Source organism: Liolophura sinensis, chromosome 11, assembly GCF_032854445.1.
Source record: "Liolophura sinensis isolate JHLJ2023 chromosome 11, CUHK_Ljap_v2, whole genome shotgun sequence".
Taxonomy (NCBI): Eukaryota; Metazoa; Mollusca; class Polyplacophora; order Chitonida; family Chitonidae; genus Liolophura; species Liolophura sinensis.
In genome coordinates, this window is record NC_088305.1 from 3,822,488 (window position 1) to 3,838,831 (window position 16,344).

Below are 16,344 nucleotides of genomic sequence, written 5' to 3' on the forward strand. Positions count from 1 at the left end.
TATTTTATACTTTTAAAAATAGAATTATATGCCTTCAAATGTTTGAATTTTACGGTGGGCTTTATTGGCCATGCTGCAGGGTACTCTGAGGTGATGCCACACCTTTTAGTGTATTTCCTAATGTTTACCTACAGGTTACATTTTTGTAGCAGTAAGAACTATTACAAAATTTCAAACTGTTTATAGAGTAGAGGAAGCTTTTTGTAACATGAGAGTAGCTACATACGTTAAAGCTATAAGGTGAATCTTCAAACAATTTCATTTAAATCTCTTCACAAGAAAATCTAGAGCAAACAAATGAAAGCATTTTTACAGATATATGCTATTTTCAGTTGTCTGTCTGATGAACCTTACTGCACTTTATAGCCTTTAACTTTAAAAAAAATTCTACGTTCATAAACTCTTCAAGGATCTTTACTTAAAGTGTACGCTATTTGACTCAAGGGAGACAATCCATGCTGACTTCTCTATGGCATACAAAAATGTATCTTTACTTATTTGCAAAAGCCCTGGGACCTCTTGCACAAAGCCATCACAGCCTAAGTTGACTGTAAATACCACAGCCACACATGTTTTCAACATGTGCTGTCCCATTCCACAAGGTGATTCTGACATAAACTAAATTAAAACCTTGATGTAGTAAGCAGTTTACAGCTCCACCTGATTCTCCTCAGCATTTCAGGCTATACATTGTGTGCACCATGGGGATTAATAGTGTCCATGGGGATTAATAGTGTTCATGGGGATTAGTAGTGTTCATGGGGATTAATGGTGTCCATTTTCAAACACTTGTACTGTTAGTATACTGTATGTACAGCTAGGGCCAATATTTATCAATTGTCTTCGTTTTTTGTCAAAAATTTTATCTCAGCTACCATAATTCCTACCCATTTTCGCATATGAAAGATTAATAGATAGATAGATGTCAAAGGCATATGCTGCTATGGTACATGTAGTTACAGGTAACTTTCAACAGGCTACAATTGCTTTGTGCATGCAGAGGCCCAGGCCCTGGGATCAAGAAGCAATCTTACACTAAAGTCAAAATTTCAATCATTTGTATTTTCAGGATTTGAGCTGAAATTTGTCTTACAATAATTTACCAGGAATTTTCATTGTCAAGCAATATTCTGACCTTGTTACATAATAAATAACAATTTCCATTATGTGAAGTCTAAGATCGCTTCACAATCCCGGGCCCCAGATCCTTAAGAAAATGACCAGGTAAGGTATTCTGCACAAAAATTATGCAGTCACAATTTAAAGAAGTATGTACTTCTCACCATGCATGCCATGCCTGAATGCTTGTGGGCGGACCACTACAGCAGTTACCGACGTACATGTACTCTGCTGAGGTCCAGTACATGGCACCGAATCGCGCATGACAGCATTCAGCGGCAACCCGTATATACGGTCCAGATGACACGATTAGGCGCTGACGCTCCCATTAGAAACATGCTGATTTGGCAGACTAAATTACGCTAACTCACTTAGTTCTCTTTACTATGGTCAGTGTCTGTTGAAGCGATCAACATTGAACACACCCTCGGACAATCTAATTACCTAATTAGCAAGTGTCGTTGAAAATTTTGTCAATTTGTCCAGACGGGTTAGACTTCAATGTCCGGACCACTACCCAGCATGACAAGATGTTTCTTGGCTTATCCAAATCTATACCCTCGAGAAATCCACTTCTCCACCACGATGATACGATCCCTGGAGAGTGGAGGAGAACACGCTGGGCGTCAAACCTGGTCAATTATCTACTGAAGTCTACAGCAAGTTGGCTACAACTCTGCACTGCGGTGACTCTTAAAATGGTGGTGGTTTTTTTGGTTTAATCACCTACCTGCGTCCATGATGTGGAGAATGTTAATCATGACCTCTTGGTGTTACAAATTGGTAAATTATAAATCTTCCCCAATTTCAGAGATCTGATTACTTATTTATTGATTTAATTGATTGGTGTTTTACGCCGTACTCAAGAATATTTCACATATACGACGGCAGCCAGCATTATGGTGGAGGAAATCGGGCAGAGCCTATGGCAAACACACAACCATCCGCAGGTTGATGGAAGACCATCCCACGCCGGAGTTCTGATTATCATACATTACAAAAAGGGTATAGTCAATCGTCCAAGTTGTGAAAATTAATTAAACTGAACAATCAGAACAAGCCATACTCAAGTCAAGGGATGTACAAGCTGACATGCATATATTTCAATGGACACTGTCACACAACAGACATTGTTACACAATGGACACTGTCACACAACAGACATTGTTACACAATGGACACTGTCACACAACAGACATTGTTACACAATGAACATCTACATGTACATTAGGTCAGAGCACAACAAATAAAAGCTGTCACACAATGAACACTTGCTGTCACACAATGAACACTAACTGTCACACAATGAACACTAGCCATCACACAATGAAAACTAGATGTCAAACACTGGCCGCATGGAGTTACAATTCACTCCAAATAATTTTAGTCCAAAATTAAAATCTTTATAGAGGAATACCTTTACTTTAAATCTCCATAAATGAACAAATGAACAGAAATCAGCAGTATAAACAGATGTGCCACTCGTCCATACATGAACATATATATATATATATATATATACCTACATGTTTGAATATTCACGTACAAAACACTTGTTTGTACCCGTATTTATATAGAGTTCAGTCTTGCATCTCTACAACTGCCAGAGCCCTTCTCAACTAAATACCAGTTAGGATTTTCTCTCAGCGCTTTAACATGGCTGACTGACCTTCAGATTCGTCATCGAATCTCATCTTTTTAGCATCCCTATTTTTCCTTGAGAAATTTTTCAGTCGGCTGGTTTGAGCAAGAGGTTTTACCTTGGAGGAGGGGGGAATGGGTTCTTGCTATTTCATTAAAGCTTCCCTCAGGCGATAAGCGAACAGGGGATCCATTTCCACTGCATTACCCAATATCATCATTTTTCCCTGTAATTAGAAGCCCAAAGCAGAAGGAAGTGGAGCACAGTGGTATCTCTCAGCGGTTCGGCTTGCGCCCATTTCACACCTTCCCGGCGTTAAAAGGATTGCCCTCGGCAGCCATATTGATCAGTGCCCTCAGGAAATATGCGGAAAGAAAAATCCATGGGCAGATAATTCCACATCCGCCCTTCCCTGGCTCTAATTCTAAAGCGCTTCAATTGAAAACTACTTTGTAAGAATCACTGGGCTGGAATTACAGAGAACTGCTAAGGAATCTCACGAGAAATCGAATAACTTCATGTGCTAGGATTTCGGTTAGAGGCTAGCTGAACCATATAAACTGTTCAGAAGCTCTTTCAATGTAGGCCTGGGCTCTCTAAGTACGTCAAATTACACGAAGGAAATATCCAACTCTTTTATGATCACTGTGTTCCCTCTTGTTTATACTTCCTATATCATTACAGCAGGGAATATTCCTCTTTCCTCTCTCCTCACTCTCAAAACCCACAACAAACACCCCTCCCACACCCCTCACATCTCTGAGAAATGCCCACAGGGCCGCAGAACTCGAACACTTTTAAATATTGGTGCCATTCAAATGTTCAGCTGGCTTGTGCCAAACGCTGATGTGATTAAGGTTCTTGGAGAGAGGTCTGTGAGACGGCTTTAATCAATGCATGAAGCTGCCTCGCTTTAAAGCATGCATAAATACCACATCTCTTCTGTGCAGTACTGTTTAGGTCACCACTTCACACGTGCGCTGCTCCTGTACGTGCAGTGAAATTAATTAGTGTTAACACAATAATATTTAATTATTCTACTGATTGGAGTTTTACACTATACTCAAGAATATTTCCCTTCTATGATTGTGGCCATGCAGCATTATAACCGGAGGAAATCAGGTTCGGAGGAAACCAACGATCATAGATCCACTGGTATCTGGCAAACCTTCTAACTTTCATACAACCATAGAGGAAGTCAGCACGATCTGGATTTGAACTCACAGCAATCCCATTAGTGAAAGGCTCCTGTGTCATTGTTCAGCAATATTTCGCTAACCACAGATACAGTCCATATATACCAGAGGCTCTTCACAGATGATTGGCACAGGGCACGGTTTTATTTACCGCATTTCTCCCGGTTCATGTTCAATATAATTAAGACTGAAAACACAAAGAAAACGCAAGCTTCTGCATGGGTTAATCGTCATGATTTTCAAGGAAAAAAGGTCATTAATACTGGCATTTTAACACAAAATTGTAATTTAATAACTTTCAATTTTACAATTACATGTTCAAGGATTTGGCATGTGCGTCTTTAAGCTACAATTTGGCATGTATGTGTGTAAGTTAGGATTTGGCATGTGTGTCTGTAAGTTAGGATTTAGTGGCTGTAAGGATTTGGCAAGTGCGTCTGTAAGCTAGGATTTGGCATGTGTGTGTGCAAACTAGGATTTGGCAAGTGTTTGTAAGCTAGGATTTGGCATGTGTGTGTGTAAGGATTTTGTATGTGTGGCATGTGTATCTGTAAGTCAGGATTTAGTGGCTGTAAGGATTTGGCAAGTGCGTCTGTAAGCTAGGATTTGGCAAGTGCGTCTGTAAGCTAGGATTTGGCATGTATGTGTGTAAGTTAGGATTTGGCATGTGTGTCTGTAAGTTAGGATTTAGTGGCTGTAAGGATTTGGCAAGTGCGTCTGTAAGCTAGGATTTGGCATGTATGTGTGCAAACTAGGATTTGGCGTGTGTTTGTAAGCTAGGATTTGGCATGTGTGTGTGTAAGGATTTTGCACGTGTGGCATGTGCATCTGTAAGCATTTGGTTGGTCAGCCTGTATAAGTTTGGCATGTTTGTCTGTAAGGATTTGGCAGGTGAGTCTGTAAGGATTTGGTAGGTGAGTATGTACGGATTTGACATGAGTCTGTAAGGATTTGGCAGGTGAGTGTAAGGATTTGGCAGTTGAGTCTGTAAAAATTTGACATGCGTCTGTAAGGATTTGGCAGGTGAGTCTGTAAGGATTTGGCAGGTGAGTCTGTAAGGGTTTGACATGTGTGTCTGTAAGAATTTGACATGTGTGCCTGTAAGGATTTGACATGCGTTTCTCTAAGGATTTGACATGCGTTTCTGTATGGATTTGACATGTGTGTCTGTAAGGATTTGGCAGGTGTGTATAAGGATTTGACATGTGTTTCTCTAAGGATTTGACATTTGACATCTGTGAAAGTCTGGCATATTTGTATGGAGCGTTTAGTTCACACACTTCAGTATATACATTTATATGTGGTACATGTATGTCTGTGTGAAATTTTGACAGAAACCTGTGACTTTCAATAGTTCCATACATGAAACACTCAATACAGTGTTAAATAATTTACAAGCAAAAAATTGGATGGGGCAGGGGGGTGAAGGGCAGGGGAATTATTCAACAAACACTGAATTTGTTCATAAACATTTTCTCATAACCTAAACATACATGTTTATCAATGCTGGGTACAGAAAAAAAAATTTTTTCTTCTTCTTCGATAGAAAATTCCACACCTGTCCACACTGTCTCACCAATAGCCCCTTCTAAAACAAGGGAGACTACTCTGGAATGAGATGCACAGCAGTGCTGTGATATGATTAGACAGGGGGAGAACTCTCCAAGCTACAGTATGCACGCCTGAGTATAAAGATGCTGATTATCTCCCTTCCCATGACAAAAACTTCAGCAAGCGGTCTTGTTCCTCAAATGGGTGGTGATATTACGCCTTGGTTCTTGTGACAGGAGTAACATTACGATGCTAAATTGAATCAAATTCAATCCAGGAACGGAAGTATGTTGAGCTGATTTGTAATAAGTAGAATCTAGCTGTCAAGGTATGATCAATATGTACATAAATGTATACAAGTATGTACATTCAAAGCCTGCTTTTTCACCAGGAGTGCTGGTACTTTTTCTAAAATTTGGAGGGGGGGGGGGGGTGGGGTGGGGTGCGGCAGGGCGAGGCACCAGAAGTAGTAACCCAGCCCATCAGACAAGGGTACAGGGGCATTTATAGCACTAGAGACACAATTCAATTGATTTCTGAAGGGAAAAAATAGGATAAATCCAGGATAACAGGTACATTCAAACCACTCAGTTAATGTCATTTGGTCTATAGAAAAAAATATTATTTCATGGGATGGGGGGGGGGGGGGATAGCTGCTCACTATAATTTCAAGGCCCACCTCCTAGCTTACTGGTTCCCACACCTATGTTCATTAGTGTTGAAAGACATGTGAATTTTTGGAAATGTAAGGAAATATAGTCAGTGTAACAATTCCTATGTAACAATTCCTATGTAACAAATCTACATGTATTCAAAGCTTCTGCTAATTTTTTATAAAGCACCTCCGTGGCTGAGGTGGATAGACGGTGAGCGTGGTGTATTAACCCAGGAGCCTCTCTCCAATGCGGTCGCAGTGACTTCAAGCCCAGCTCATGTTGGCTTCCCCTCCTGCCTCCTAGCTTTCATTGTTCTACATGTACTTCATCCACCCACTGTTTCATCATTTCTCTCACTGGCTTTCACTTTTCAACACCTAATTTTTCCAGCCACTGTTTCATCATTTTTCTGACTAGCTTTCATTGTTCTACACATAATTTACCCACTGTTTCAGCATTTCTCTGACTGGCTTTCACTGTTCTACACCTAATTCATCCATCCACAGTTTCAGCATTTCTCTGACTGGCTTTTGCTGTTTTGCAGATATTTCATCCACCCACTGTTCCCATCAATGGAATTTGTCATGGCATATTACTTATATCTAATAGTATTCATATTTCAAGGTGTTTTTTTTATGAGATTTTATTTAATTACAAAACAATTTGACTGCATGCCTGTAGCAGCATTACATTTATAACACAGGAAAACGCTTTACAAATACAAGAATCTACCATAACCATCAATTTTGGGGCCATAATCCAAACTAATGAACAAAATTCTCACAGGTCTGTCCGGGTATTAAAATCTCGACAGTGTATACCTGTTCAGATCGCCATGGTAACGAGCCGAGAATCACAACCAATCACAAGCGTGATCAGTCACCAGGCACCAATCACCTGGCTATCTGTACAAATCATTTCCTGTCAGTGTTCTACAATGCCGCAGTTTACAGACATAACAGCCAAACAAAATTTGCAACAATCCATTCCCGAGCTGAGCAAGCTGGCAAACCGATATAGAACTAAATTACCAGCAGTGAAGCCGTATTTAGAGCTCAGTCATTTCCCACAGAGCTGTCCTGTTGCTGATTAGTCCCTTGTGGGGGGGAAGGGGGTTAGTATCCTCGGGCTAATCTTGTTTGTTTCTCCTCTCCGTGATCAGCATTTTTGCACTTCGAGCAGATCGTGGTAACTAGAGCAATTGGAGGTCTGTTGTGTACTTGTGACACAGGCTGTAACCCGATGTACACTTACTACAAGGCGCCCCATTAATCTGATTGCTGCTAGAGTACTTACAACTGCTGAGTCAGCACTATTACAGATTAATGATAATCTGCAAGCTCTTCTTCTAATTCTCTCTTTGTGTATCAGTATACATGAAGTCCTCACTAGCCATTTTCGAAACCCTTGTGACTGTATCGCCCATTAGTGGACAGGGCATGCAGATAAATTTATGTCTGCATGTAGTTTTAACAGGCAAACCTTAAACCGAATATTCACTTATTTATTTGATCTTTTTTTTTAATGCCACACTCAAGAAGCTGCAGCAGTCAGATTTCTTGGTAAAGGACAATGGAGTGCCCGGGTAAACCAAAGCTTTGCCAACTTTACTAGGTGTAACAAACAGATATACACATGGTGCTAGACAAGATGTCTTCAATGAATGCATCACTGCATAAACACGAGCATGAACCCTTTATTGTCACCATGGCCACTGAACAGTGATGGTGCAATCTAGACATCTCCAGTTCAAGACCTGGAAGAGCCCTGTAGTGGAATTGAGAATCAAACAAACCCTTTAGCCTCAGCTCACTCTATGTTTTGACAGTCATTTCAGTTGCTAACTCATAGCAGTTTAATATTTAAATCAACAATGACACTAGTTTAAGTAAAACGAAAGAAATCGGCAATTTGCTTACTTACTATCACACGACGTAGGTACAAGCATGCTGAAAATGGCAAACCTCTGCTCACGACTATTGTAAGGTATAAATTTATACCTACATGTAACACTTTATTGGTAAAATGCTCAGCAGTTAATCTAATAGGCAGCCGCCCTAAGCGTGCCCTTAGTGTGCTCAAAGCTGCACTACTGGTGTGTCTGTAGTGGGCCTGTGATATGGAACACTGGAAGGAGGCAGCAACTGGTGGCACTCTGAGATCAGAGGGACAGTAGTGAAACGGTAGATGCCTGGTGCAAGTGTACTAGTAGATACGGCACAATGTGTTTTGTACATGTAAATTGGTGCCAAAACAATAAACCAGTGTGTTTTGTTAACTGTACTAATTTCTGACATCAGAACATTTTCTTAGTTTTTGGTTTTTGAAAAGAATAAACCTGGAATTTGCCTCTAATTATCCTAGATCTGTTAACTTCATCCATGTACTATGTACATCCATTCTATGTTTGATTTCTATGTTTCCACTATGGGAAATTAGCCAGCTACTATCATGTACTGAATTGGTGCTACATGTATATGGACGCCCTGTTTTCAGCACTTCTAACATGGGAGAGATACATATAGGAGAAAATAAAATCGGGACACCCTGTTATGACAAAATAGCCTCAAAAAGGGATGTTTCGCCAGCCATTTTCACATTTCCGGCTCACCCCATGGTTTACAACCATATGACATGGAAACACTCATGCACACTCATACAGGATCAGGGTAAAGTGATGCTTGCATCAACATTAACGACAAACCTAACAATGCCTTCATCCATGTAAATGTATATCAACATGTATGTAAGTTTAAAGGACTGTGTCTAAATGATATATTGTCTATTTTATGTGAATGCCAAATTGACACTAAGTACATGTAAAACTTTAATACAGCCAATGAAATCAGCAGCAGGCATGCTGTGACTGCTGCTTGGCTAATTCCCTGTCATTAATTTTGCATATTTGAGACGAATTATCCATTCATCCAATGCAGCGATCGCAAATGAGTCTTATCCCATCTGATCAGATTACTACAATGGGACCATGCATGCCAACGCATCATCCATGTGTACACAACCCATCGTACATGTGTACACAACGCATCGTACATGTGTACATAACCCATCGTACATGTGTACACAACGCATCATACATGTGTACACAACATATCGTACATGTGTACACAACGCATCATCAATGTGTACACAATGCATCATCCATGTGTACACAATGCATCATCCATGTGTACACAATGCATCATCCATGTGTACACAATGCATCATCCATGTGTACACAACGCATCATCAATGTGTACACAATGCATCATCCATGTGTACACAATGCATCATCCATGTGTACACAACGCATCATCAATGTGTACACAATGCATCATCCATGTGTACACAATGCATCATCCATGTGTACACAATGCATCATCCATGTGTACACAACCCATCGTACATGTGTACATAACCCATCGTACATGCGTACACAACGCATCATACATGTGTACACAACATATCGTACATGTGTACACAACCCATCGTACATGTGTACACAACGCATCATACATGTGTACACAACGCATCATCCATGTGTACACAACATATCATCCATGTGTACACAACATATCATCAAAGTAACAAAACATATTATCCATGTGTACACAACGCATCATTTATGCATACACAATACATCATACATGTGTACACAATGTATCATACATGTGTACACAATACATCATACATGTGTACACAATGTATCATACATGTGTACACAATACATCATACATGTGTACACAATGTATCATACATGTGTACACAATGTATCATACATGTGTATACAACATATCATACATGTGCATACAACATAGTATACCTTATATATGCACACATTATTTATCTGATAAGTGTATACTTTGGGAAATCAATACCCATTGGGACATTTGTGGCTGCATAATTGGGAAACACCATTGGGAAGGGGGCCAAACATCTGCCCCTATACAATCTATAAAACTATAAAAAATACTCATGAATACAGGATTTCTCCAAGATGTAAACATCTGAATTAAATTTACCTTAGTATAGAGAGCACGCATGATCAACTGACACTCAGGATAACTTAGTATAGAGAGCACGCATGATCAACTGACACTCAGGATAACTTAGTATAGAGAGCACGCATGATCAACTGACACTCAGGATAACTTAGTATAGAGAGCACGCATGATCAAATGACACTCAGGATAACTTAGTATAGAGAGCACGCATAATCAACTGATAGAATAACTTAGTATAGAGAGCACGCATGATCAACTGACACTCAGAATAACTTACTATAGAGAGCACGCATAATCAACTGACACTCAGAATAACTTAGTATAGAGAGCACGCATAATCAACTGACACTCAGAATAACTTAGTATAGAGAGCACGCATAATCAACTGACACTCAGGATAACTTAGTATAGAGAGCACGCATAATCAACTGACACTCAGGATAACTTAGTATAGAGAGCACGCATAATCAACTGACACTCAGGATAACTTAGTATAGAGAGCACGCATAATCAACTGACACTCAGGATAACTTAGTATAGAGAGCCCGCATAATCAACTGACACTCAGAATAACTTACTATAGAGAGCACGCATAATCAACTGACACTCAGGATAACTTAGTATAGAGAGCACGCATGATCAACTGACACTCAGGATAACTTAGTATAGAGAGCACGCATAATCAACTGACACTCAGGATAACTTAGTATAGAGAGCACGCATAATCAACTGACACTCAGGATAACTTAGTATAGAGAGCACGCATAATCAACTGACACTCAGGATAACTTAGTATAGAGAGCACGCATAATCAACTGACACTCAGGATACCTTAGTATAGAGAGCACGCATAATCAACTGACACTCAGGATAACTTAGTATAGAGAGCACGCATAATCAACTGACACTCAGGATAACTTAGTACAGAGAGCACACATAATCAACTGACACTCAGAATAACCACAATTTGTGGAACAAACAAAAAGTGTGAAATATAACATAAATCCTCAGCCAGCAAGGTGGGTGACCAAGACCTACTCTGAGACACAACACCATGAGCACCTGTCTGCTTGTCACATGTAACACCTAATTGTCTGTTATATGGGATGTACAGGTGAACTTACCATCAACGCACTCTTGACCAGGCCCACATATCCTTGTGGTGAAGAGACAACCTAAAGGTAAAACAAAAAAACAACAAAGTGAGTTACAGTATTAAGTACACATTTTTGCATCAGAACCAACATACATGTACATGCATATATATGTAGCTGTACAAATAAACAATAAATAACCAATCAATATTAATACTGATATTTCATCTCCACTTTCAGAGATACATGGGACTATACACTTCTGTATATATACATGTATATCATGGGACTATACACTTCTGTATATGCACATGTATATCATGGCACTATACACTTCTGTATATGTATATCATGGGACTATACACTTCTGTATATATACATGTATATCATGGGACTATACACTTCTGTATATGCACATGTATATCATGGGACTATACACTTCTGTATATATACATGTATATCATGGGACTATACACTTCTGTATATGCACATGCAGATCATGGGACTATACACTTCTGTATATGCACATGCAGATCATGGGACTATACACTTCTGTATATGCACATGCAGATCATGGGACTATACGCTTCTGTATATATACATGTATATCATGGGACTATACACTTCTGTATATATACATGTATATCATGGGACTATACTCTTCTGTATATGCACATGCAGATCATGGGACTATACGCTTCTGTATATATACATGTATATCATGGGACTATACACTTCTGTATATATACATGTATATCATGGGACTATACACTACTGTATATATACATGTATATCATGGGACTATACACTTCTGTATATATACATGTATATCATGGGACTATACTCTTCTGTATATGCACATGCAGATCATAGGACTATACACTTCTGTATATACACATGCACATGTATATCATGGGACTATACACTTCTGTATATACACATGCACATGTATATCATGGGACTATACACTTCTGTATATACACATGCACATGTATATCATGGGCTATACACTTCTGTATATACACATGCACATGTATATCATGGGACTATACACTTCTGTATATACACATGCACATGTATATCATGGGACTATACACTTCTGTATATACACATGCACATGTATATCATGGGACTATACACTTCTGTATATACACATGCACATGTACATCATGGGACTATACCCTTCTGTACATGCACATGTATATGATGGGACCATACACTTCTGTATATGCAAGATCTTAACAAAGATCTTGGACGCTTCACTTAGCAAAGATCTCGTGCACATGACTTAACAAAGACCTTTTGTGCACGATATAATCGTGTATTCCTATTGGTCACTTATGTCGTGAGCACGATTTATGATAAAAAATAATGTGTATGTATACCAATATTAAATAAATCATATGACAGAGTTGAGAGAACATAAGTGGAAAACGGACAGTAGTACAAGCTATAATTCCAGGTAGCAAAGAATGGAAAGACAGGTGAAGTAACTTGATTTGCCAGAGCTATTAAAGATAGCATGACAGCTACCACTGCTGCAGTTCTGTGGTGTCTTCATTATCACATTGTTTATCCTGTTTGGCTCAGCTCAGTTGAAATGACCCACAGCCTTGTTTGTGTATTGACTAGGTGGGATCATGGTCTCCATGGAGATACTGGTCACCAGGAACAAGCTTGACCATCAACACAAAGCTATATCTTATTGATCCGATTCTATCAGAGCTTTGGTTTGGTTTGGTTTGGTTTTGCGTTCACAGCGCAATCCGTGTCCAATGCAAAGCGTGGATTTCTAATTTCAGATGTGCTATTTGACAATTCTCCACTCGTCACCTCTTCAAACGGATCTAAGTGCAGTAATAACTTACTATGAAGCTTGAAATAATCCGAGTCGAGGGAGTATCATACAGGGGTCAGTATGTTTGGCCATTTTTAACTCTCTCACACATTTTTAAGTACTTAAAATATATAAAGATGATCACCTCAACTGAGCCCAGACCATCTCACAAAGACGACTTGCACATACATGTAATTCCAATCACATCACAGATTTATCCAATTTCAGGTCGTTTTAATACTTTACAGTAAAACAATAATGTTTATAGTAACGTTTACATTTTTTCTGGATTTTTTTTTTATTTGAGCATACATGAACTGTTTTTTTTTTTCTTTTTACAGCATTTCTTCATGAGCTCTAAATTGGGTGCTGCTATAGATACGTGTACATTCTGACACAAAGGCCTGTATGCAGCCCTGTTGCCTCCGATTTTACATTACACTTCACTGGGCTCCTTGAAGCCAACAGATCATCTCCCTTCTCTCCCTGTGTCTTAATAATAGGGATAAATGTCTGTGAAGAGCAAATTACGGTGAGGAAATGAATTCCCTTTCTGCAGTAATTCCTCTACTTGTGGGCTAGTCCGCGGATCAATAAAACTGCCCAAATTTCTACGACGCTCTGACGGGGTCGAAAAATAGCGCTCCAATCAGTATCAGAGGTGGACGACAGAAGAACGTTAGGCTGTGTGGGCGGGATAAGCATGATGGTCTGCTTCTCCTGTGACGTCTTTGATACGTGAAACACAAACAGAGATTATACACTGGAACTTTCTGTGTTCTAAGAGGATTTATTAGAGCTTTCTCCATAAAGGCTTATATCTGCTAATTATATACAGGTGTACAGGTGGTCAGGTACAGGGACAAGAACAGATGGTCAGTTACAGGGACAAGCATAGGTGGTCAGTTACAGGGACAAGTATACAGGTGGTCAGTAACAGGGACAAGAACAGATGGTCAGTTACAGGGACAAGTATAGGTGGTCAGTTACAGGGACAAGTATACAGGTGGTCAGTTACAGGCACAAGGACAGATGGTCAGTTACAGAAGCAACTACAAGTGGCCAGTTACAGCAACAAGAACCCATGGTCAGTTACAGGGACAAGTATACAGGTGGTCAGGTACAGGGACAAGAACAGATGGTCAGTTACAGGGACAAGTATAGGTGGTCAGTTACAGGGACAAGTATACAGGTGGTCAGTTACAGGCACAAGGACAGATGGTCAGTTACAGAAGCAACTACAAGTGGCCAGTTACAGCAACAAGAACCCATGGTCAGTTACAGGGACAAGTATACAGGTGGTCAGTTACAGGACAAGTACAGGTGGTCAGTTACAGGGACAAGAACAGATGGTCAGTTACAGGGACAAGAACGGGTGGTCAGTTACAGTGGCAACTACAGGTAGTCAGTTACAGCGACAAGAACAGGTAGTCTGTTAAAGGGGCAGGTACTGTACTGGTGGTCAGCCACAGGAACATGTATACAGGTGGTCAGTTACAGGGACAAGAACAGATAGTCAGTTACAGGCGCAAGAACAGATGGTCAGTTACAAGGGCAACTACAAGTGGTCAGTTACAGCCACAAGAACAGATGGTCAGTTACAGGGACAAGTACAGGTGGTCAGTTACAGGCACAGGAGTAGGTGGTCAGTTACAGGCATAAGTACAGATGGTCAGTTACAGGGACATGTATACAGGTGGTCAGTTACAGGCACAAGAATAGATGATCACTTACAGAGACAAGAACAGGTGGTCAGTTACAGGACAAGTACAGGTAGTCAGTAACAGGGACAAGAACAGGTGGTCAGTTACAGTGGCAGCTACAGGTGATCAGTTACAGGGACAAGAACAGATGGTCAGTTACAGAGGCAGCTACTGACTGACATTTGTCTGACATTTCGCCCATTATAATGGTCACTGCGTCACACTAAAGAATACATTACTTCTACGATGGCGGGCAGCATTATGGTGAGAGAAAACCTTCGGCAGAGGGATAAACCCACGACCATCCGCAGGATGCAGACAGACCTTACAACGACCACAAAAGAAGTCAACACGAGCTGGACTTGAACTCACAGTGAACACATTGGTGAGAGATCATGGGTCATTGCGCTCATCACAATCATATGATTCATGTATCTGAAGGAGAATTAACTACTGGCATCACACAATTCAATCTTGAAGATCTCAGCTACATATGACAGTGACAAGATCTTGGGAGTGGTTTGGGCAGTCCAATATACCAGGGGGAAGGTGGAGAGCTTACAGGGCTTGTTTAAACTGACAGACAGACTCAGACAGATAGATGATTTTCGGGTAAACTTTATACATCTACTGAGAAAGTGAGCACGGTAAAATGAGTACGAATGCCCCGGGGCACAGTAGACAAGGAACGGTCATCCACTGCCTCAGTCACAGTTCCACCTGCAGGCGAAAAATTGCTTGACAGCCAGCCCGGCTATCAAGAGACCCCTCAATGGCTCCTTATTTTCCCACTTCTTAGTCCACTAGCTAGCAGGTGAATGTGCCAGGCATATTGCAGATCACAGCCTCCTACCCAAGCCCTCACCGTTCAAGGCAAATCTGCACTGTACAACACAAAACCTATTACCTTAACACTGCCTGAACAAACAACATATTGCAATCAACACTTTTTATTCCCACTATAATGCTGGCTTCTGCCGGCGTATAAGTGTAATATTCTTCAGTACATTTTTTCTTTATCTATCAATCTATTCTAATAGGCCAATTTTGTTTGGGCTGCCTTTAAATAATGTTTCCAATTTTCTTTTCTGATTGTTGTCAAAAAATGATGTTCAACTTCAATGTTATCAAACCATGACTTTCCACTTTATTGTTGTCGAGCCATGACATTCGACTTTATTGTTGTCAAACCATGACCTTCGACTTCACTGTTGTCAAACCATGACATTCGACTTCACTGTTGTCAAACCATGACATTCGACTTTACTGTTGTCAAACCATGACATTCGACTTAACTGTTGTCAAACCATGACATTCGACTTCACTGTTGTCAAACCATGACATTCGACTTCACTGTTGTAAAGTGCATATTGTGCCTCAGTTCCTCTGTGTGTGATGTTGTAACCGCATATGTTCCGTGCGTCGTTGTTGTGGTTGTTGTTGTTGTTGTTTTATGTGACTATATAAAAGTCTTCTGGAACTTCTTTCTTTGTCTTCTGGTTTCTTGGCGATTTATTTATTTATTTGATTGGTGTTGTAGGCTGT

General features: G+C 40.1%; 1 protein-coding gene across 1 annotated transcript in view; it reads right to left on the bottom strand.

Annotated features, from left to right (window-relative positions):
- LOC135477525 (receptor-type tyrosine-protein phosphatase N2-like) overlaps window positions 1–16,344 on the bottom strand; it is a 186,994-nt gene that overhangs the window by 146,398 nt on the left and 24,252 nt on the right. Inside the window, exon 2 of the mRNA XM_064757665.1 lies at window positions 11,290–11,340. Within this exon, the coding sequence (XP_064613735.1) occupies window positions 11,290–11,340 (51 nt within the window). The remainder of the gene's footprint in view (window positions 1–11,289; window positions 11,341–16,344) is intronic.